The 24908-nt window shown below is 37.3% G+C and overlaps 2 protein-coding genes across 5 annotated transcripts in view; one reads left to right on the top strand and one right to left on the bottom strand.

Moving 5' to 3' along the window:
- Positions 1-12365, top strand: part of LOC306769899 (myocyte-specific enhancer factor 2D homolog) — a 31295-nt gene extending 18930 nt beyond the window's left edge. For 2 of the 4 annotated variants that reach the window (XM_079258665.1, XM_079258664.1), the window contains exons 8-13: positions 160-189; positions 2882-3011; positions 3199-3388; positions 6096-6164; positions 8076-8126; positions 8740-12365. In XM_079258665.1, the coding sequence (XP_079114791.1) occupies positions 160-189; positions 2882-3011; positions 3199-3388; positions 6096-6164; positions 8076-8126; positions 8740-9178 (909 nt within the window). In that variant the 3' untranslated portion in view covers positions 9179-12365. The remainder of the gene's footprint in view (positions 1-159; positions 190-2881; positions 3012-3198; positions 3389-6095; positions 6165-8075; positions 8127-8739) is intronic. The other 2 variants (XM_079258666.1, XM_079258667.1) reach the window with 2 other exon arrangements.
- A 7066-nt stretch (positions 12366-19431) lies between these two features.
- tmem79a (transmembrane protein 79a) lies at positions 19432-23855 on the bottom strand (the record flags this gene model as incomplete). Its single annotated transcript, XM_079258704.1, has 4 exons — positions 19432-19624; positions 21729-21951; positions 22069-22263; positions 23216-23855. 4 exons carry the CDS (start codon positions 23853-23855, stop codon positions 19432-19434), a joined length of 1251 nt encoding a protein of 416 aa, XP_079114830.1.
- Positions 23856-24908: the final 1053 nt, after the last annotated feature.

Below are 24908 nucleotides of genomic sequence, written 5' to 3'. Positions count from 1 at the left end.
GTTGTGATGGAAACCTCTTTTTTTTTTTTTTTTTTTTTTTTTATCAGCACTAGAGAAATGTCTGACAGATCAGTCACATGGTAGCTTTTTCCCCTCTTGTTCCATGTTTTTAATCAATTACATTGGAGTTGTAACCCTCTCTGTTACCACCCTTTACAGACAGAGGATGAGCTGGAATTGGTAAATGAGGTGATTTTTTTCCACGTCAGTCACTCGCATGAGTTAATGGCACTCGACTGTCCACACATTGTTAGCATGGATGCGGTTCTCTGATAGAGTTTCTTATTGTTTCTAAGGATGGTCTTCAGTTTGTGGTTTCCCACCTGACTGCATGTGGTTCAGGGCTCATTGGTGTGTTGTTTCAGCATTTTTAGCTTTAAACTCATGATTATATTGAAGTGGACTTCCACATGAATGGGTTTGTGGTGCTTTAGCTGAATTGTCAGTGGGTGGTCCCTTCTGGTTTGAACTAGACCCATTGACTTCATCATAACATATGATGCCACTGAAAGCATGGATGTCCTCTCACTCAGCATTGTGGTGCAAAGCACCACAGAGCATGTTTCCCATTCACTGATACACACACTCATTTCCACTATCCACCCAAAAGAAATGGTGAGCAACTTTTAAAACCAGCTGGAATTACATTAAAGGCATTTCACTCATTATTTTCTTAAGCTGTATTTTTTAATATTTACCTTACAAACATGTCCATGTAAAATCTGTAACATGCCCTTCCTAGATTTTCGGTATATCTACAGCAACTTCAGCGACAGTTTTAGTGACAATATTATGATATGAAGATAACATGATTGTATTTTGCAGAATTGACAATGACAGTTTCAGAAAATAATTAAAATGCAGACAATAATTATTAAAATGGAGGGAGCTTGTTATCCTGGAAAAAAAAATACCTGCATTCTCATTTAAACAAAAACGCTCAGACGAGCAGTTGCTGCCGCTTTCTGCAGCTGTCTTTCCTCTTTTACAGTTCCTCTCAAAGCTGATTGGCAAGAATCTCATTTTCCAAAGGATGGTGATTAATTTTCATCACTTTCTCCCCACTGCCCCTCCTCACTTCTTCACAGAGGGAGATAATTGAATCTGGCTCTTCTTTACGGTCCATCGCCTCTCCCTCTGTTAATGTAGTGTCATTTACAACTCTGGATAATTGTTTCTTCTCATACATGAGAATAATTTCAGACCAGAATCATACCATATTTGGCCTTTCATTCTAGATGTTTTCTCTAGTTTATTTTTTTATTCTTGATATATTTCACCTTTAACCTAGTTTTGCTGATTAGCACCACATTTGTCTCATCAGTGTTGGAGAAATACTGAATATCTAATCATGTCAACAGTTTAGTTGGAGTTCAAACGCTCACTAGTTTGTCTCTTATGAGACTGAATAAGAAAACGTAAATAACAAAAAGCGCTCAGAAAATGCGGACCTCAGCCAAGCCACTGTAGTTTGCCATTGATTGCAGGCATTATTTTTGAGTTAGAAGTTCTAACAGCAAAAAAAAAAATTATCCATGAACCCCTATAGTAAAGAATCCTTACAATAAATTCCTGGATCCAGGAATGGATCCCAAAAATCTAATCACAAGTTCCTTGTTCCACAACTTTTTAAGTTGTTGCTGACAGTCAAACAAACATCACTGAATACATCACCTCCACCTTGGCAGAGGTAATATTTACATTGTTGTGTCTATTTACATACAACGAGACCTTTGCATAGGAAAATCATGAGACTGTGAAAGTTGAATGAAGTGAAACAAGACCTGCATCTCGAATGTTCTATATACTTCAATTTTAAATATATTCATGCTTATTTCATTTTATTTATACTTATTATTGTAAGTACATATAGGTGAAACATTTTTTCTGTTTTACAGTTTATATTAAATTATTTAATAACCAGAACACAACACATTAAGGCTTTCTTGAACTTTTTGTATATTTTATGAGCTTTATATTTATGTTCTAATTGTAGGACCAATTTATGCTGCAGATTAACCCATATGAGTATTAGAAGCTCACCAATGCCATATTTTTTTTATTTATGTATGTCTGACATAATGCTTATACTTATTTGAATTATTCTTAAAATAATGGTCTTTTTGTATATCGGTAACATTATAGTATTTCCTATTAAAAATAGTGTTTGCAGATTTTGAACATTTGTACCATCTTAATATTCCAATATTATATTATACAACAACAATATTATATAACTAAAGAAATCCTAAATAAAAAAGAAATCCAGTAGTGCAACAAGGGAAAAGTTGTGGTAAGGTGTGACCAGGGGGGCATTCAAAGTGTTTTATTAATTTCTGTTTTTTAGGATTTAAAGAAAGAAATACAAATTCATAACTATGCCATGCATTTGACGGGAATGCTTCATCTCCCAGGATGATTTGGTGGTCTTTGTTTACAAAGATGCTCAATGAGCCATGTTTTCACTAACTTGATAAAATTCTGTCCTAAGATGTAATATTTTGAATGCAATTCCCTCTTTTTAATGGCAGAGTCTCTTGATTTCATTTTAATGCTATGCAGCTTTAAGATGTGATTTCGATACAACCTAATTTGAATAAGATGCAGCTTTTTAAAAGTTCAATTTTCCTTCTCTACATTTTTAAGGATAAATAAACTGCCTTTGATGTAATTCTTCTACATTACCCCACTCAACAAAAGAAAACTGTTTTTGATGCATGTCATCAAGAACATAGTGAGATTAACTTGATGTGTGACATCATTTTGAATCCAATCATGTGCACATTGTCATTCACAGCATGTCAAAATAGGTTTTAACTTTTGCTTCCATTTGGAAGCTGGTTCCTGGTTTTTGCTAACATGTTGCAATCGTCTCTGGCAGAACGCCCAGCGACTGGCAGCTGGAGCCCAGGTTGCACAAACCCTCACCACGCCGGTGGTTTCTGTAGCCACACCAAGTCTCCTGGCACAGGGGCTGCCCTTCTCAGCCATGCCCACAGCATACAACACAGGTAAAGTAAATACAAGGGTTTAGAAAGCCTAAAATGGCTGTTACCAATGTATTCGCTTTCCATCATGGTTTGGTAAAAAGGAAACTGAACAAAACGATAATTAGTAACCAGATAGTTCTGTAAACTTTTATTAAAACAGAGTTTTTTTAAGACTTTTATATAATTTGTACGATTTATTCTGTCTCAGAGTACCAGTTGACCAGTGCAGACATCACTGCTTTACACGCTCTGGCATCACCTGGCGGCTTGTTGCCCACCAGCGTGTCCACATGGCAGCAGCAGCAGGTTGTTTCCCAGCAACCACAGCAACAGCAGCAGCAACAGCAAACACAACAGCAGCAGCAACAAATCAATCTTGCATCACTCAGCAATCTGGTGTAAGTCTTCTTCAGTTTTTCCTCTTTGGCACTTTTCCTTCGAACGTGCTCTTACATGCAGCGTGAAGGATGAGGGTTGTAACAACATTGTCTAACAGCTCTCCGTCTTCTGATAACATTCCTGTTGCTGACATACTGGCCTTTCTAGTTGCTTGCATGATATCCATATCATGACCTTAAATGCAAGCAATTCACATTTTCTTTTTATTGAACTGGTCTCTCACCAGCATCTCACCATTTCAGCATTTTCATAACATCAGTTTCCTTCCAGTATAGCAGTAAACATTACGAGGGAAGAAGTGGTTTGTATTTGTATTAAAAGTCATCCTTCTGTCAGTGGGAGGATTTGTCTCAACTTAGTAAGTCGTATTCCAGAAATATGACTGTCTCCATACCATTGGGCCTCATTCACCAAGATTTAACAATTTTTCTTCAATGCATTCATAAGAATGAGCCTTAAAAAGTCTGCATTAGATTAATGATGCATCCTAAAAATGGTCACACCTCGGTTGCTGTAACTCTGCAGTTTTTCCTAAAAAAAAAAAAAAAAAAAAAACACAGGTAAATGTTTTGTGGAACGGCAGGACACTGCAGAGCCACATGCACTCACAAAAATCCCACGAGGGATGACGGTTTGATTTCATTTGATCATTGTTGATTTTTAAGACTGGGTAACAAGTAGCTTCGACAGCGGGTGCCGTTTTGAAACGGTCAAAAATAGGTTAAATGTTATAGCTTTCATTACAAACAAGTTTTTAATAGTTTGGTCCCAGGAGTAGATCATTATCTTTTTGTGGCTGTGGAAGAAGCATAGGCAAGGCAAATTTTATTTGTATAGCACAGTTCAACAACAGGGTGATTCACAGTGCTTTACAGAGACATTACAACTAGAAACTAAGAAGCTTACTTTGAAATTAAAACAAAAAAGAAAGGAAAAGGAAATAATATTAGATAAAAACTATTAGAATCATGATCAAACCACATTCTATGACGATATTGTGTGTCACAGTCAACGATGATATTTTTCTACAAGTTAAAATGAATCAAAGAGAAAACAATGAGTGGACTGATGACAGAATTTGGTGTACAGCGATTTTTAATCTGGTGACTTCTATGTGACGTAACCAGTCTCTTACCAAATAGATGTTGGGATAGGGCACAGGGTGGACAGTTGACAGCTTTTTTTTTAATTGTACAAACTGGAATAACTTGAACGTGGATGCAGTCTGCTTTTTCTATGTGTATTTTTTTTAATGATAATATGCAGATAACCTTTGATTCCAATGGAGATGATTCTTTGCTTTGTGGAAAAGGAAATCTGTCAGTTTTGTTGGAAGACCATTTTTAGCTAAATTGTCACATAGAAGCTTTCACTCTTTATTTGATTCAGCCACCTGTAAGTGTTGTCCCCTCTGACCTGCCAGTTACAGCATGAGGCCTATTTAGTCAAAAATGTAGACAGCACTCTCTGTGAATATCAGGCAAATTGGCATTGTAGACTTTGCTTTGTATTCACATCTTTTGCCAGATTGGGATGGTTCACATGCTGCCACTGGCCCTTCAGGCTTACTAAGGTCTCCTATTTATCTTGGGGTAGCATGGACAACATTCAGAAAGCTGGTCTGACAGATGAGTTTTACATTGCCAGTGTTTGAGAAACAGGAGTACATCTAGAAAGTATGAGCATCTTTCCGAGCTGCACGCACTGGAGCAGCTTTAGGTGTTGAGAGAAATAGTTGGTAAAAGAAAACACAATAACCAGGCATTTTGCAAAAAAGCAAAGTAGTACTCTGTGTGTTTGGGTATTGGTGAATGAGGCCCATAATTAACAGAAATTTATAAGACAGCAAGAAATATGAATTCTTTATATATTGGACAACATTTAAATGCCCCAGAAAAAGCTTATTTTATATATCAAGTTAATGATGTCTTAATTTCCGTAAGATATTAAATTTAACTGTGAAACATATTTGAATATTTCCAGTTTTATGTAAATGGTAAATAATCTGAAATTTAATCCTCAAGGTTCTATTCAGCGTTGACGTTTGAGCAGTTTTCATCTTTTTGTTACTGCAGCTTAATAAGTAAACGCTAATACTGAAGTAGTGGAACTGTTTTACTTGAATTTTTTAATAGTACCTGGTTTAATAAACTTTCACTGCAAGTAAATGAAAACGATAACATTGTTACAGCAAGATAAATCTGCTTCAGTTAACTGTTTAAAAAAGGTTTTTCACCCTTAATTTACCTAGAAAGCCTTAAATTCTTGTCTGTGTGAGTTTGTAACATTTGTAAGGATCATGCTTGTGTCTGTGAACACAACTTGGTTCAGTTCTTCAAAGACAGTCTGGATTACACTCAGTATTAAGCTTTCCTTTGAAGAAACGAAAGCTTTTGCCAACATTGTTCAATTATTTAGCTTAATTTTAATGTAATTTAATGCAGTTCGTTTTTCATAATGGTCATGTTCAAATGCAACTTAAATTGAGAAAAGTCTTATTAAAATGGAGCAGATGTTTTCACTTTTTCTTCTTTTTTTTCTTCAACATTTATTACAGAAAGCCGAGAAGTGTCTGTAGTGGATAAGTGGCAGTTTTATTTTATTTATTTTATTAAATATCATCGTGACTGCAGAGCTACGAGGGTTCGGGCTGGGTTTAACATGACCTCCAGATCCTTGAAGTGTATTCTCTCCTCTCGTCCACAGCATGTGGGGCGTGGACAAACAGAGCAGCGAGCTGTCTAGCCAGGTGTCCAGTCTGGCTGCCAATCTGAGGTGAACAGCCACTGCCAGTGTGTGCGTGTGTGAAATGTTATGGCCTTGTCCTCTTTGCATTTGAAGGAATTCTGCCTCTACTGCGGCACGCATTCAGCATGTTTTGCATTAGAGACTTTAGATGTTGCATTTATGTACAGACTCAATCAGCTGAGCTTAAAAATATACATACATATGGTTTTTATAAAGAATGACTAGAAGACTAACTAGTTATTTAAGGCTTTTTACATCCTTACTTTTGCGATAAAATGTGTTAAAAAGCTAGTACATGTAGTTCCCACATTTTTTACAGCCTTTACAAATGATCATTTTAGTGTTTTAGTTTTCATTTAACCTTAACATTTGCACTTGAACACCAGTTTTTTCAAATTGGTTTTCTCTGCGAGTTGCTTGTGACATAAATCAGAAACTTAAACCTGCACTACTCACTTCACCTCTCGCAATATTTTGAGCCACAGAGGAGGAAAGATTACAGCAAAGCCCTCATAGTGCTCGCTGTGCAGCTGAACCAATGAAGCCCCTTTCAGACATGCATTTCTTTTCATCAGTCTGGTTGCTATTGATCATCCATGGCATTTTTAACACTCACCCTGGACAATCTAACCTATTTCTACAGTACATGCATCACTTTTAACATATGTACAGGTATGAACTGTAGCAGCCACATTAAGAGATGCCTTTTGCTAAATTTGACATACAAACAGCTGTTCTGATCATTTCAGCAGATCAAGTTATAAAATATTACAACTGTGTGCTTGTCTATACTGATCCCTGTCAAAGCCTTTAAGTTGCAGCACCAAATTGTTTTTAATATTCATATGAAAGGAAGAAATTTGCTTGGCGGTGTAGTTTCTGCACACATTCATCACAGCTGTGTGCTTGTAAGGCTGGTGTTAGTTTGTTTTTAAACAGGGTGTTATGAGAAAACTGTTACTTCCTCTATTTACTGTAGCATTTGCTGTAACACTGGAGACCATGTCCTCCGATAACAACACTTGCCACAGTAGTGCAGTTAAACCATTAACACTGACTGTTTAATAGGCTTAAACATATGAAAGTGATATTTTAAGATGCTTAAATCCACTACTGCTCCTTTTTATACAAATGTTGTGTTTCTGGCACATTCATTTGAATTGACAAAGATATGGGACATATGACAAAACTGTGGCTCTACAGTACATGTTTAAGGAATTTTGTATTAATAACTGATTGTATTTGTTGTCCAGTCTCAGTCAAATGGCATTTATTGCATGTAGACTCTGGCTCTTTGGTACTTTTTAAAGGGACATCTGCATAAAACATGAGGACTATTACTGAATGCTGTGGCTTTAATGGGTTAATGAAACTATGAATATTGTGTCTCATGTCTGAAAAGGGCTTTAGTCAGCTAACGTTATGTTATATGTCGAGCTTTAAGAATCTTGCCAATATTTTTGCTGCTATTTTTGCTGTCAAGTCAATGGCTTTGAATAATCAAACTGCAAATTCTCTTTTTCGTCACTCATTTTATTGCACATCCCTAAAACTTGCACAAACAAAGACATGCAATAAGAAAATTGTGAAGCTTCTACTTAAACAGAACTAAGCAACTTCGCCCTTGTGGTTTGTCTGTTTTTACATTCAAAGCCTATGGAGGCCAGGGGTAAAGCCTTGCCCAGATGTTTATGTATTTTGCTTCACAAACTGTGTGTGTGTAGATCAGCAGAAGATCTGATCACGTCTCATTTGTGGTGTGCTGCAAACAAAAATGCTATTTCTGATGCAGATAACATTATTGCTATTGTCTGAAGAGAAAAACAAAACAAAACAAAAACTTGTGTGCAATAATGTTTCACACCTTTCTCCACACATGCCTTCTAATCCACCTGTTCCCTTTGGTTTGGGCTCCAACATGTTGTTTTCTTCCCACAGTGTTGGTTCTCCGTCCAACCTGCTCTTGGGTAGAGATGAGTGGTTGGGCCGGTACTGTATCACACTTCCCTTTTCCTGTGTGTGTGTGTGTGTGTGTGTGTGTGTGTGTGTGTGTGTGTGTGTGTGTGTGTGTGTGTGTGTGTGTGTGTGTGTGTGTGTGTGTGTGTGTGTGTGTGTGTGTGTGTGTGTGTGCGCGTGCGTGTGCTTGCAGCTGCCTCCCTTTAAGCATGGAAAGAGACATAGTTCTGGTTTCTGCCATGTCTTCTAACCTCAGATTATTTTTTTCTGGTTTTTTTCCTTTGGATTTTCTTCACATCACAGCTGACTCACTGCACACCACCCTGTCACACACAGATCATTTCATGCTTTCAGGCTGTTCTGTTGATCTTTTGGGAGCAGTTGGGGTGTTACTTCTGCTTTTAAAAGGCTTTAAAAAAATTTTTTTTGGATTGTTCTTGAATAATCAAGTGTGGCTTTTTCCTGTCAGTGCTGTGCTCTGTAATGTCGGGTTCTGTCTTGACATGAGTGACCTTCTTTTAATCATACGCGTTTGTCTATTGGCTAAATATTTGTAATTTATGATAAAATTTTTTTGCTTTCCTCTTTTTTTCTACCCCTCATCTTCCTTCCATATTTTTTCCTGTCTTTGTGAACCTCCTCTCAGGCCGGTGACCAACATCCATCAAGGTGCCATGCTAACCGTCAACACAAACTCCAACGTGAGCATAAAGTCAGAACCTGTCTCACCTGGCCGGGATCGCAGCACCCCATGTTCTGCTCCTTCCTCAACCACGCCGTCCTCGACCTCGGGAGGAGCCATCCTGACCACTCCACCTCAATACCCTGGCTCCCTGCTGTGTTTGGAGCCCCCGACTGGCCGCTCACCTGCAGACAGTGTGAGCAGCAATGCAAGCTCTTTTGAAGGTAGCGATCGTGACGACACCAGCGCTACTGGTGGCGGAGGTGCAGGTGGAGGTGGCGGCGGCAGTAGCGGTGGCACTACAGCCGGCGGTACTAACAGCGAGCTCCTTAGGGTGTCGAATGATCCTGAGCAGGAAGGAGGGAACATAAAGCGCATGAGATTGGACGCCTGGGTCACATAGAGGCTCAACCTCTCAGCACCTGCAGTGAAGTTTTGGTGACTCTTAAACACTTAAACACACACCCACACTCAATGTTACCCTCCCCACTGATCCCGCCCCACTGCCATGTGACACTATCATCACACATCTGCCTCTGTCCAGAATTATACTCCTCAGCTGCGCCACCCAGACTTATGAGGCTTTGCCAAAACACATAAAAAGACAAAAATAAATAGTAAAAAAAAATCCTCTGGGTATCACGCTCTGAGTGAGAGGAAGGTGGCTTAGAGCTCAGCTGGATTTACATCCCAGGTAGGCCCCTTGAATAGAGGAGGGGCAGTAGATTTTTTAAGCCTTTTTGCTTGAATGGACTCCTGTATTGTGATTTTCCTTTTGTTAGGAATGAGGTGTTGAGCCTCTTTGTTTTTTTGCAATCTGACAAACCACAAACATTTCTTTCACATGGTTTCTGCATCTCATTCTCATATTTACACAGAACTCTTACATTGTTCAGTGTGATTGGTGGCTCGTCAACCTTATGGGGCACCTGCTGCATGACTCGCCACTTCCTGCTCTTTACAATCCAACGTCATTTATATTGTGTGTTGTCCATTCTTCCGTAAGTCACTTCCAAACTGCACTAATAGAATCAACTTGACCTGGACAAGTTTGAGGACTAAGCGTCTACCTGGCACTGATGGGACTCTGAGTCTTTCTGGGTATGGACAGTGCTGCCACTGTCACCGACCTCATGCAACCAGGCAGTCCCGAGCCCTCAGGTGGCACTCTGTGGCTGTGGAGTCGAGCACCCTACCAGAGTGCCAATATCAGCTTCTTTTCGAGGTGAAAAAAAAAAAAAAGCCAAATGCCTCTTGCACACAGTGCAGGACCACTGACACAGGATCGCTCGCATCGTCATGGAAAAGTTGACTAAAACCTGACTACAGGCTCTGTTTTAGCCGTCACTTTGTCCACAGACTGGGTGCTCCTCCCATCCCTTCACCTCATCTTGTCTGGATGGTAACTGTCGCAACAGAAATCCAGCCAGTCCTTCAGCTTATCACAAGGAGTAGATTCCATCCAGTTTAAATGCATAGGAATTTTATGAGCCTACCTTTTTGTTTTGTTTTGGGTTGTTTTTTTTATTTTTCGTTTTTTTGAGTAGGGAAGTATTTGGTTCCTTCAGTCCAAGTGTTCTTTATCTGTTGGTATTTGAAAATCTGTTTTGAAGGTCCGTTAGTCGTCCAGAGGTAGAAAATCTGACTTTGTATAAAAATCACTCCTTATTCAGAAGCTTTGATGTCCTCCTTAGCTCTCTATATCCCTCCTTAGCTCTTTGCCGTGTTTCAAAAAGTGAAAGGAAATGACATTTTCTATATTTCTACTGCTTCAAGTTGGCGACAAAGTTAAATAGCTTTTCAGCTTCAACGACGTGTATGTACATATGAATATATTTGCATAGACTTTGCTAGGTATCCCTAAAAACAAGCAATGTGTTAATTCTCAGTGGATCTGTTTGCATATATGAGTGTGAATTTGATATGTTTTGAGCTATGGTGCAGGAGTTACACCACACTCTGTTGTGTTGGTGAATCGGACTTGGTTTTAGTAACCCTATTTTATTCTAGTGTTGATGGTGTGCGCACTTTGTCTCACTCACAGAGGCCTGCTTGGTTGTGGTGTCATCATATTCTCTTGCCACACTTTTTTTTAAAAAAAAAAAAACCAAAAAAAAAAAAAACACAATTGAAGGTAAATTGTATACAGTGATGTAAACTCATATTATTATCATTATTATTATTATTATTAGGACACTGCCATTCACTTATATTGTAGTTATAGAGATAAAAAATACACTTTAAATGAAGTGTATTGTATAAAATCTTTACCACATTAAGCAGACACAGACATGCTCATTTTCCCTCTTTGAAATGAAGTCAGTTGATTTTAAAGTTTTAATTGTTTGAATCATTTCAAGTTGGTGTATGAATGTGGTAACATTTTATTATAGATGACAGTGTCTCTTGATTGCCTGACCTTTTTTTTTCTTTCTTGAGACAGTACTCACAGTGCAGACAAATATGACAGTTTATGTTGGTTTTAAACAAGCCAGCATATTAAAGTTAGTGTTGGTGAGACAGCTGCCTATAGACAGTAGCCTATAGTGTGTGTGTATATATATATATATATATATATATATATATATATATATATATATATATATATATATTATACACACACACACACACACACACATTCAACAAGCACATGTAGTGGAAATTTTACCCTTAAAGGAATTGTTGTATTGAAAAGTTATTTGCTTTTTTTGCCCAGAGTGTGACGGCAAGGTTCTCTTAGGTTTTGCAGAATAAGAAGCCTTAGACAAGATCTAATTTAGCCTTGTAAGAAACTGCTCACTCTGCTCTGTCCAGCACCTACACAACACATAGATTAGTAAACAAACTTTTTTTAAAAAAAAAAACTATTTAAGGATGTAAATTAAACCAAGATAAAATTATATTTTTTGTTTCAGATTTTGGACCTTTGTTTAAAATGTCATTTGTACTGGCCGTCATGTTTGATCAGCTTTCTCCTGTTTCTTTCAACGTGGTAATTTTAGAGTAATGTTGAGAGCTACAAAGGAAGCAAAGGCCTCAACAATCAGGGTTAGAGATAAATGTAACTGATATTATCTGTTTTCTGTACAAGTTGTAATAATATTGTCATGATTTATTATTTAGAATAGACCCATTAGATTGTCACTAAAGCATCACAAGCTAATGTTGAAACAAATTTAATACAAAAAGAAAAATGTTGGACACATTTTGATGGGTAACAACTATTTTTGAGCTAGTAAACTCAACTTGGTAGATGCTATGCATGGATATAATAAACCATTTATTACTAACCGAGAAAATGAAACCGATTGCCTGAGTAAGACAAAAAAACAAACAAAAACACAACACAAAACTTCCATTACTGTCATAAATTTAAACAAGTTAGTCTTAAGGTAGCTTTAGTCAGGTTTTGTTGTTTGGGACAGAGCTGAGACGGCTGTTTCTCCAGATTTCTATGCTAAGCTAAAGTAAGCTAGCTGTCTTCAGATTAAAGTTTACTGTTCACACTGAACTTCACAAGCTTAAACAGAAAACACATACAGGGTTCAGTCTAGGGATAGAAATTACAGTTTCATTGCCATTTTTTACACCCCTTCACAGAACTGCATCGCCATAGTAACACTTTGTGGCCGCTGATGGTTGACTGAAATGTGACACCACACCGATTGGCTTGGTCCTTGTACAAAAAGGTTATCTGTCCAATCTAGCAGTGTAGTCAAGAGACAATCTATATGAGCAACATGATAAAAACCTGCACCCTGTTACTTGTTGTGTACAATGTTTTTTAGAATCTCACTATTTTTGGATTAATTTGTGCTGGTGACAGTTCCATTGTCTACTATTACTATGATGATATTATTATGGAGCTTTTCTTTTATTGCTATTTTGTGTAGGATAGCCAACTGTTTTTATTTCCTCTCTTCTTTTATCTTCCTTATCATAAACATACAGTACTGGTTTCCTTTTTTGATACATCTTGCTGAAAATTGCACGATCAGTTCTTGCGGTATTAGCAAATGCAATGAGGGAAATACCAGTTAAATGCTGCAATTTTAATCAAGATATAAAATATATTTATAACAACGGGAAATAACTGAAATTGGTAAATCATGAAATTTGAAAAACATAAATGCATGGGATACAGGTAACAAAAAAAGCTTATGTTACGTACCGTAATGATAAAGACATGCATCACAAATGAGTTTTAAAACGGCTCAGAATAATGTAGCATATGAAATACTAAAGATGAAATTTATAGCTAATATATTGTGTCGAGCTGGTCTGCTTTGGGTTTTGTTGTAAAGAAAATATTTCTTTTTGGTTTTTTTGGTTTTTTTGAGAATGATATACATTTGTGTATATTTTCATATACAAAGTATGCACTGATATGTTATTGAAATTCTATACCGCTTTTACAAAAAAGTGTTTGTTGTACCAAAGTATCCAAGTTCCTTGAAACCTTATCCTTTTTGCGTATGTTTTACCGTATTTTATATATTAAATAGACAAATTGAGTGAAATAAATCGGAATCTGTGGTTTATTTTCTGGTTGACTTCAGTCCTTGTGGCAGCAGCGCTTTAGTGTGTTTTTCTCAGTTTCCCCCACTCGTCATCCTCAGCTCATTGTCACAGCTACACAAGCTTCATTTCACACATTTGGTGATAACTAGACAGCTAAATTTAGCTGATCTCTCATGACCCATTTGGATGAAAGCCGCAACAACAAATGAAATAAAGAGTGGGTTTTATGAAACTGAAAAGTTTCATTTCATTCTGTTGCAAAACCATTTTTCATTATATTGCTTTTTTTTTCCTCAACAGCATTTCACTTTAAACACAAAAATCAAAAGTCCAGAAACTTCAGTGATGTTACTTTAAGTAACAAATTCATGAAGTAAAGAGTATGTTTAGCAAATAAAGATTAGCTTTGACATAAGGAAACTTGTTTTTGAACAATTTCTCCTCTTTAATACCAGCCGGTGTTGCATTATACATTGTTGAAAAGTGTGATGTGCAACATAGTAGAACTTCAATATTCTCTTGGTATCGATATTCACTCTTGTTGCTGCCAGATGTGTGTCAGTCACAGATGTTTGACTGGCACCTGATTGACAACTGAGGTTGGCAATCCCATTCTCCAGAATCTGGGACTCCATACTCCAGGATAAGAAAGCTCATTCCAACAGAGCCAGGATCATCATGGAATACCACCAGGATTTGGGAGTGCTGTGGTACTCGAGCAGAGATCCTGAATCCTGGTCCTCGAGGGCCAGTATCTTGGAGGTTTTAAAAGTTTCCCCGCTGCAGCACACCTGACTCAAATCAGAGGGTAATTAGCTGATTAGAAGCAGGGAAACTTCTAAAACAGCAGGAAACCGGCCCTCGAGAACCAGGACCAAGAATGTCTTAGTGACCAACAGAGGCGCGCTGGATCTTATTCATCAATTTCTGGTTGAGGAATAGGATGTCATCATCAATCAGAAAAATGAGACCAGCAAAAAGAAGAGATGCTATACAGCACCTTTTCCAACAATACATAATGCAACATCAGCTGGTATTATTAAAAAGAGAAATAATTAAATGCATTTCTTTAAAAAATCACTTAAATACACTCAAGAAAAATAAATTTAAACATATTTTATGAAAACATATTTTTTGAGGCCTTGTGATGGACTGGCGACCTGTCCAGGGTGTACCCTGCCTCTCGCCCGATGACTGCTGGGATAGGCTCCAGCTTCCTCATACTTTCCTCATATTTGTCTTCTTATTTTTAAGATCATGTAATTGAATCTTGGTCAGTGTGCTTTTCAGTCATTCTTCTGATACAGTAAATGAGCATCTTCTCAACTTTTTTTTTTAGACACTGTGTTCTGAATAATATGTCAGTGTTAAAATCGTTGCTGGTAAGATCAGTGTGAAACAAAATCTTCTAAATGCAGGAGGTTTAGACTGGCCTGAAGTTGGATTTCCTAACATTTTGGTGCAGTTTTGTTTGGATTCACTGAAAGTCATATACTGGTCATAACAGGCTTTGTGCTGGAAAAGATTGAAAAGGAAGAGGTATGTACATACAGTTAGCACAAGATCAGTTCAGGGGGAAAAAGACAAAACAGTACTCAAACCTACTCAAACGAATGGAGAGAAGTGTGTATCCTATAGTTTGTTGTATAATGAAAGTACCCTTACAGCAGCTTCTGTCCATATTTTTTTGGTGTAAATGACAAACTATGTAACATTTAGCAGACATTGTTACTGGATGAATAAGTAGGATACTGTATGCATCATTTATCTGCTGATATTTGAGCCTATGAGCTGATTCAGTGAAATGAGTAAAATTATTTAATAACTACTGCTCAAACCAAAAAAGACTGCAGGACCTTAAAAGAGAAATGGATCAGAGAGAATAGGGGTCTTCAATATGTCCAAAGAGAAAAATCTTTTGATTAATATTTACTGTACAGGTTATTCTGATGTCTTAAAATGAATCACCGTAGGAACTGAGTAATATTTCAGCTGTGATGCTTTAGTGGGAGCTTTTATACAAATTCCAAGTGACCATTACAAGATCAGAGATAAGCAGTTTCTTGATTTGCTACATGTTCATGTAATATAGTGTTCTAATACCAATGTGGCTCAGGTCTGGATCAAGGTCTCTGAAGTTGAATGGCAAATGATGAAATAGCAGCAATAAAAGGTAAATGCAGCAATTCTCAAAGTAGTGGAAGGGCCTATCTGTAGGAATACAGCAACACCAAGAGGGTTATACAGGTAAGACTAAGAAAAAAAACAGAAGACTGCACAAATCTTTATTTATTTTAGCAATTCAACTTAAAAAGGTAAACTTTTCTATAGACTTATCACATGCAAAATGAGATATTTAAAGCATTTATTTGTTATCATTTTGATGATTATGCCTTTAGCTTAAAGTAAAAAAGAAATCTCAGAAAATTGAAGGAGTGTGAAAAGGTTCGGTGTTGTAGCCTCTACGTACCGTTCTCTAATCAGGTAATTAATCCAAAAGACCTGCAAAGGACTCCTGAGTGTTTAAATGGCCTCTCAGTCTATTTGAGTCAAATTCACAATCATAGGGAAGGTTGTTGACCTGACAGTTGTGCAGAAAACCATCGACACGCTCCACTAGAAAGGAAAGCCCCAAATTGTAATTGCCGAAGAACTTGGATGCTCTTAAAGTGATGTATTAAAGCATCTCAATAAAAAGTTGAGTGGAAATTAAAAGTGTGGGGGAGAAAAGTGCATAATCAGCAGGGATGACAGCAGTCTGGAGAGGATTGTCAGGAAAAGACCATTCAGAAATGTGAGGGAGTGTCACAAGGAGTGGACTCAGGCTGGTTGGAGCCTCGAGAGCCACCACACACAGACGTAGCCTGAACATGGGCTTCAAATGTCATATTCCTGCCTACCTGGGCTAAAGGGAAAAAGTGAACTAGTCTATTGAGCAGTGGTCCAAAGTGCTCTTTTCTGATGGGAGCAAATTTTGCATCTGATTTGGAAATGAAATCTCAGAGTCTGGAGGAAGACGGTTGAAGTGTAGTGTGAAGTTTCAATAGGCTGTGTTGATTTGGGGACCTATGTCATCTGGTGAGAGTCAACTCAGCTGTCTACCAGGAGACATTATGTCACTTCATCGATCCTTCAGCAGAAAGCTTTTTGGAAATGCTGACTTTATTTTCCATCAGGACTTTGCAACTGTCCACACTGCCAAAAGAAGCAATACCTGGTTCAACAACCGAGGGATTACTGTACTTGATTAATCATTATTGAAAGTTTAAAAAGCCATCACTGATGCATCTTGGTCTTCCATTGCATCCCTGCAGTACCACAGGTTGATAACATCCATGCCACGTCTCATCAAAGCAGTAATTTATGCAAAAGGGGCCCAAACCAAGTCATACGCATGACTCTTCAGATGGTCAACACTTCTGTATTCAAAATCTTATTTTTGTTGATTTATGTGATATAAAGCACATAAATCACAAATTTATAAGGAAAATGAATAATCAAGCATTTTCTGACATTGTCATACTGATCACAATTATTCTTGGCAAAATCATTAAAATAAAAAAAAAAAAACATCTCTTTTGTAATACTTTTTCTTCTAGGTTTGATGTAGCAGAAACTTACCTCATGTTTAACTCACCTCTTGAACTTTGCATTTTCTTTTACATCCTATCACCTCTGTACTGGACAGATGATCAATGACTGGTAATGCAACCCCCTTCTTTCAGCCGTTACATCTGAATCATCCGCTGCTACACACTGTTCAGAATCATGTTTCATTAAGCTTTATTTAACTCGCTCAAAGCCCCAAATATTGATCGTTTGCTGTTTCGACAGTGACAGCAATATATATTTATATCCTTCAGCAGAAAGAAGAGATTCTACCAAAATAGCCAAGCAGTTTATGCTACTGTAAACAAAGCTAAGCCTTTGATCAATAAAACAAAGCAGCATTCAACAGTCTCAGTTATAAATAGATCCTTAAGAGTTCCACATCAGCAGGACAGTCATTTTGATGCTAACAGAGTAAACACAAAGTTTTAAGCATTTTTTTTTCCCTTTTCATGCTTAAATGAAAACCAAAAGAAGAAAAAAAAATGAATATAAATTTGAACATCCATTCATAAAGCTGATAAAGATTAAATAGCTCACAGATCAATCCAGGGATCTTCATATCCTGCAGCTTTTACACCTCTCTACTGCAACACACCTGATTCAAATCATTGGCTAATTAGCAGTCAGGCGTGTTCTGCTTCATTTGCAGCACTGTGTGTAGGAAAGGAATGAAAAGCTGTTCAAAACTTCACTGAAAAAGATTTTGACATCTTCTATATCGTAGAAAGTAAAGATATAAAGATGTAAGTAAAATATTACTCTGTACATCAAAATCAGCTAACTTTACTTTCTATAATATATGTCCAGTGGGCCTTGTGTTGCTGCCTACAGTCAAACTGTGTATCCATGGAAACATTATGTTTCTTATATTAGTACAAACTTGGTTGCCAAAATAAAGGATGCAAAATGCAATAAAGCTCTAGGTTTAGTTTCTCAAAGACATATACTGTAAATCATGACTTTCTCCCTCCCTCTTTTAAATGAAGGTGTAAAATGTATTGTCTTTAGTACTAAGGCTTATAGTTACCACTGAGTAATAATACAAGTACCACCAATAATGCCTCAACATTATTGGCTGTAAGGTTTTCATTTGCAAAACAAATATCCTGATCATGGAAATCAGGCTTATAAAACATCAAATCTAAATTTAGCCCGTTCATATTTCCTCCTTTTGACTTTAACATAAAATGTTAATGTGCAAGAAACATCAACCAAACGCCCAGTGCAACAGAAAAAGTAAAAAGAATGATGAAAACATAAATATGTTTGTGTGGACTTTTTGCTTTTAGCTAAATTTACTCAGGGTCATGTTGTACTTTGTTATAATGGTGAACAGAACACCCTGAAACTCTCAAATAGGATCTCATCAGATCCAGACTCAGTGCTGAATGGAAAATGAAAGTTGCAAAATTAAAAACAGACCATGAGAGGAAATTCCAGAAAAAAAAACATCTAGTTTTTCCTTACTAAATGTTTTAATTCAATGTTAACTTTTAAGACATAAAAACTTTGACAAAAAAGTTTCCAGTAAACAAGTTAAATAAATTACTAGAATTAATTGTAAAAGGTTTTATTACTTAATAATCCAGTTTATGGATTATTCCAAACTCTTACATTTTCACTGTTGTGAAGCTTTTTTCCCTCTTGTGTTGGTAGTGTTTTTTGACATTCCTAGAAAAATCTTAAGTTAGTTTTATGGAAGACACACATTTGTATCAGTAGTGATGTCTGATTAAATCTAAAAAAAATAGAACAATAAATAAAAAAAAATAAGATTTGACTATTTCGATAAGTTTGAGCATCAGATGAATCTTGGTGTACACCATACAAGTGATCAAGGCTACTTGCAAAAGGTGGCTCTCATGATATGGCTGAACTGTCAATATTGACCGTAAAAACTAGACTTAAAATGTACAGTACTTTTTTTTTTATTTTTTTATTTCAAGCTATTTACACTTTCATACAGTTATTATCACCTTTCCTTGTACATTTCTAAATCTGTGCATGCAAAACAGGAGTTTCAGGCACCATTTTGACTTTTTCCCCCAAAAAAGTGACAAAAAAATATCAGCATATAAAATATACAACATAAACAAGTGAATCAATCCAGATACGAATCCAAGCATTTGAAATTTGTTTCAGTATGAATATCAGTTCGTTCTATATAAAATATCTCCATGAGAAGGAAAACCCGGACAACTTGGCCCAAACAAAAAAAGAAAAGCTGAACGACACTTGTGAACACACCTCAGCTACATAATTAAAACCTGAGTTTGTTTGACTGAGCTGTAAACAGATACACTAATTATTCATCATGTTTCATCAAGTAGCTGCTAAAGTAGCTCATTACGAACTGTGGCTGCTGTTACCATGGTACCCACAAGGGTCTTTAAATCAAAAAGAACTCATGTTTTGAGGATTACAACTTTAAAAGAAAGAAAAGAAAAACAACTTGCGCTGTGAGAGTCGTGTTGTGTTAGAGTAGCACAGGACTCTCATTGGCTTTTTTTTTAACACCACCTTTTAACCCCACCAGCGCTGTCTCGGAGGAGGCGGCGTCATGGGTGGCGCCACGTCGAAAACAGACTCCTGTCCGACAGATGAGCACACGTAATAGAGGTTGACGCCCAGCATGACCAGTATGGGGAAGAAGGAGAAGCCAAAGCCAAAGCCTCTGATGGGGCTCCCAAAAGAGAGGCAGAGCCAGTAGATTAGCCTGCAGCACAATGATAACATGTTAGAGACCAACAAGAGGCTGATGACACTCCTTTACAATTAGCTTTAGATAAAGTAGATCTAATTGCAAATCACATCTGCCTGTCTGCCTCGTTTCCCTTTTCAGCAGGAGCTTCTTCACACCTCCCATCTGTTTTTCTGAATCAAACACTTAACGACTCAAAGCTGGGTTAAAAACTTAAATTGATACTTCTTTTTAAATCAGATTTTCTCCCTTTATGTATATGATCATGCCCGAGAGTCTTCACAGCTCACAACTTGATGCAGTTTGTCAAAAAGCCCGTCAAGAATCTGTTTTTGTACATTACAGTATCTAATCAGAAGCTTTGTTATTCTCACTATAGATTAGTCAGAGTGTTTTAATCTGACTGGTTTTGATAGAGCAAATGATATTATGATTCAGAACTGGACAAATTTTTAATGTTTTAACCAGTGAAAATGTCACACAGGCCAAGATCAGAAAGCAACAGGTGCATTAGTTAAGACGAGGCAGGTAACAGGTTTAAAAGGCAGTTGTGTCTGTCTGGCAGCAACAAAGGATCAAAGTTCCCACGAGAGACTTATCAAACAGGTTAAACATTCACCGACACCCTTATTATTATACATACTTTAAATAAGTGGCTTGTTCTGATCTTTCCTGGATCACTGGTGATTTTTCAGTGGTGCCAGGTCATGTTTGCATGTCAGGAATTCTTCATTAAAAAGTGATAACAGCAATAACTTTTCAAGCTGAAAATCCAAAATTTAGCTTAAAAAAATGTTTTTTCTGTACACATTTCTGTTTGAAAAGGAAGTGTGTAAACTGTGTAAGCCGTAACTCATTTATCTGAAGATGAATAATATGCCGATGAGATATCTGCTTAAAAACAAAGCTGTAAACATTACCAAATTGATATATTTGTCCTGAGAAACATTTATCTACTCTGGAGATATAAAGACAAGTCTTGTTTTAACAAGTCATTTTCTGATGTTGCCTTAGTGGCCTCGAGTTTGAAGATGCTCAGGTTGGGATATTGGGACATGCCAAAGTTTATCTTAGCAGCAGCGCAGCAGTATAGTTGTGGACATAAAACCTAATCACATATTCAGCTTTTCAACACTTAAACAACAACTAATTACTTGACTTATAAGAGATGTTGTGGAAAAATTAAATAAACATGAAATATCAATAGAACAGACTAAGACATGTTTATCAGCTCAAGTATGCAATAAAAAATTAAAGTGTCCTCATGCATTGATCCTTTAAAACCAGTTACGACATAGGGAACTTTCTGACTGTAAGTGATCAATAATCCACAAGAGTTTCTGTCTCTAACCCTCCCTCCCCTTAATTCCAGTTTGTTCTGACAGGCCAGGATGTGGAGGCTTTTCATGGGGGAGTACAGGGTTCATGTGTGCTGCAGTCTGCATGCTGAGGGTCAGCTGTACCTGGAGCAGGTCAACACAAGCGAATTGTTTTGATGTTCTGTCACATTTCAAATAAATATATACTTATAATTCATAAACATAATTATTTTATTAAGATTTTTTTTTACTGTAGATTTTCTTGCACACAGAGATTTCACTTTTTTGTTGTGGTGAGAATATCAGATTTCTCCGTGTTCTGTCTTTGAATTTCTATGTTTTGTTTTCACACTGTCACCCAAGAGTATCTGTACTTTGACTACACTGGAAGATATGATTGTTTTGTTGGAGCTGTCCTTTAAAGTGGGTCAAATGGTGCAATTTTCTTTATCCTCATGTATAAATGATGCTTTGTACAATAATCTGGGAACAGTTTGGCTTGCAGTAAAATGGACTGACCTTCTTGTCAGGAGACTGTCACCACATTGTGAAAGATGTCCAAGCCTTAATCTTGATATTCTTTATATAATCCTGTTATTCCTTATCCCTATTGTAACATTTAACAGCAGTTATCTGATCCATTGCATGACTTTGATTCAGCCTGATAGGAATTACCTCGTCAAACAAAAACCTTCAATAAAAGTCAGATTATAATTCAGGTTCGGTCTCACAAACCATGCCTCTGTCTTTTCTTAATATCCTAAACACTGTTAACATGGAGCTGTTTAAAGGAGACCTACCTGCCAAAAACAAATATGATGGTGAGCAACGGGACCAGTTTAACCAGGTCCTGACTGATATAGGTTGCCATGACAGCCAGCTGCAGGAAGTAGAAGAGGAAGAGAGCCAGGGATTCGTTGACGTAGTACCAATGTATGATGACTTCCTTGTTGACCAGTTCACTCTGATAAAGGGGCTTCAGGGAACTGTGACGCAGCCGGGCCACGCCCTGGACCACCACACCTACAGAGAGACCAAGTTTATCGTCTCGTGACTGCCATCAGGGTCCAGGTGTCTGCCTTTTTGGTTATACATCAAGGGTAACTTTTAATGCACATTAAACAAAAGATGAGTTCTCACCGAGCAGGATGGGGATGATGGCGAAGAATGAGCAGTGCAGAGTGTACAGGACCCTGAGCAGGGGGCTCTCCAGCTGCGGTGAATCAAAAGGAATCAGGGCATATCCTCCCCAAACCAGGAGAGGGAAGAGGATTCCAGCAGCCACCACCGCTAAAACCAGCCTCAGTTTTTCACTGCAGAAATGCTCACAAATGTCTGAGAGAAAAAAAAAAAAAAAAAAAAAAAATTATTTATCTATTCATTTCAATTAAGTACAGTGGAAATGTAATGTTCTTTAACTGGACAGGAAGATTGCAGTAAGAAATATATCACAAAAGCACTTTTTCACAAGACAAAATTATTATTTTTATTTACAATGGAGAAAAGGAGAGAGGCTGTTTGGTAATAAGTCGTCCATAATTACAAACAAGTTCATTTAGGTTGTTTCTACTGTTTTTCAAAATGCTTTGCATCAGTCAAATTGCAAGAATTTTTTTAAAAATTTATTTTCATTAGCAGAGAAAATGTATAATTTTTGTGTAATCCAATTGAACAGAAAACCTTCTTAAAATCATTATATAGAAGAATAATGGCTACAAACTATACCTTGTGGTAAAGGTGACTAATCAGGTGTTACAATGATGTGCAATACACCAACTAACATTATTAGGGGAGGGAAAAACAAACAAACAAAAAAAAAGACAAATGTCCTTACTATTTGTGCCTAGATAATATTTTTAGTTTAATGAATACAAGTCATGACTGAAAACAATAGTGACTGAAACAGATTTGGTACAAAGATGTTGCTGTTCATTATTTCTAAACAGATGGGGTATTTTTTAGGTTTTGTTTCTTTTTATTTCCTTTCACTGATTTATCCAAATATCCAAAAAGATGTTTATATTATGTGTATATATATATATATATATATTTTTTTTTTTTTTTTTTTTTAATCAGTACTTCTAGTTAATTATTGTAAAATGTTAGTGCTTATATATACAATTTCACATGAACAGAAAAAAAAACTTTTTTACCCCCCAATCTTTTTGCAGAACAAGAGACTAAATAAAAGGCTGGCATAAAACACAACAAAATAAAAACTAAACAAGCTGCTTCTGCTAAGTGTCATTCAACAGCACTTCATGATTTTGGATCATGTGATACTCACAGTACTTGTCATCCTGCTCTTCCCAGTTGGGGTAATACTGTGCGGCCAAGTCAGGCTCCGTCCTCAGATCCTTCTCCACCTCTTTAAAATAACTCCTCTCTTCAGGTACATCTTTACCAGATGGATTCACAATCATGACATGTGGGGTGAAACCCAAAGCAGGTTTCTTTGAGAGCCACTCTTCATCCTCTCCCTCCTCCAGCTCATCATCTGCAAGTGAGCCATCGCCTTTACTGTCCCGCTGCACCTCATTCTCATCGTCCCTCCACCTCTCACCCTCCGGCATGCTCTCTCTCCATTTGGCTTTGCTCCTCATGTCGCTCTCTGCTTGACTCTGCACCTCCGACAGGTCTTGGCTGCCTCTGCTGATCCCCGTGTCCTTATCCTCAGACCCTGAAACATCATCATCCCGGTCCAACAGGAGCTTGTTGCCTTTGTCTCCTGGCCAAGGTAAAGTGCTTGGCTCCAGATGAGCAGAACTTGACATTTCCTCCTCATCATATGGCATCTTCTTTTCCTCTCCGTCAGAGCTGTCTTGTTGCTTTTCACTTCTCTCTATTTGTGGCTCTGCAGTTGGACCAGCAGGGGAAATAGTCGCCACCTCGTTCAAATGAATGACTACATCACTTTGGCCAGACATTGTCAGTCCTGGGAATTATATTTTCTCTCTTGTCCGTCTAGATCTGTTGCATGACAAAGATGTACTGTTAACCACTGAAGGCCATTTTGAAAAGGAGATTTCCTGTGAGGAAGAGGGAAATATTACAGCCATGTTCAAGACAACATTGTGCCCCACCTTCAGCCTCACAAAAGCATCAAAGTTCAGTGTTTATCTTGGGTGTGTGATCCTACATGTGATTCACCCCCCTCCCCCCACCTCCTATTCACATAGGTATGCTCGAGTTTCTGCAGTTTCGACTAGTCTGACAGAAAAACACGGAAAACCTATTATAAAGACTCCAGTGAGGTTTAGCATTTGCTTGACTAAACTATTAAATAATGAAGAGTAAAAATCATTTGTAAAGACATAAACCAAAGACAACTAAAAACAGTGGGCATGAATTAGGTTTATGCAGTTTTCTTGTGTAAATATTAGATAAAAACAAGGTTTATTCTATAACTTGCTTTGCGTGATAATAGATTAAACTACAAACCCTGTTTAAAAACAATGAATGTAAGTGATGAAGATCTTCAAAAAATAATTTTTTTGCCAATTAAAGTCCTAAAGTTTTATTTTCTCCCGATATTTTGTTTTCGCCAACCTTTTTCAACCCTGTCTAACGAGGCTACAGAGGCCTGCTGAGCCGTGAGGAACGTAGTTTCAGGATGAAGCTGAAACTTGGTCAACTTTTCCCTTCTTACCGCAGTCACTGTCACAAAATAATATTAAACGTTAATAATTCAAGCGTACCTGATTTTCCTTTAGTCACATCATCAAAACGTGGCGCATCTTTTAGTTTAAGCGGCCAGTTCAGCTGTTTCTTACTGGTAAAGTCAGAAGTTACCTGCCAGGTGGGAAGTCTCTACCACTGAATCAGAGATGAGCACGAGCGAAGAGGTATCACTCTGGTATTTTTTTCGTCACACGAAAAACCTTAAGGCTAACGTCGCTCAAATTTGACGTAATTCCCTCGTTGTCGTTTTTACTCTGGTCGAAACTGGCCCTTAAGTTACAGTAACTAACCCGAAATAT

This window comes from Telmatherina bonti (genome assembly GCF_933228915.1).
Source record: "Telmatherina bonti genome assembly, chromosome: 19".
Taxonomy (NCBI): Eukaryota; Metazoa; Chordata; class Actinopteri; order Atheriniformes; family Telmatherinidae; genus Telmatherina; species Telmatherina bonti.
Note: the sequence above shows the minus strand (reverse complement) of the source record. Positions and strands in the feature narration are given on the sequence as shown.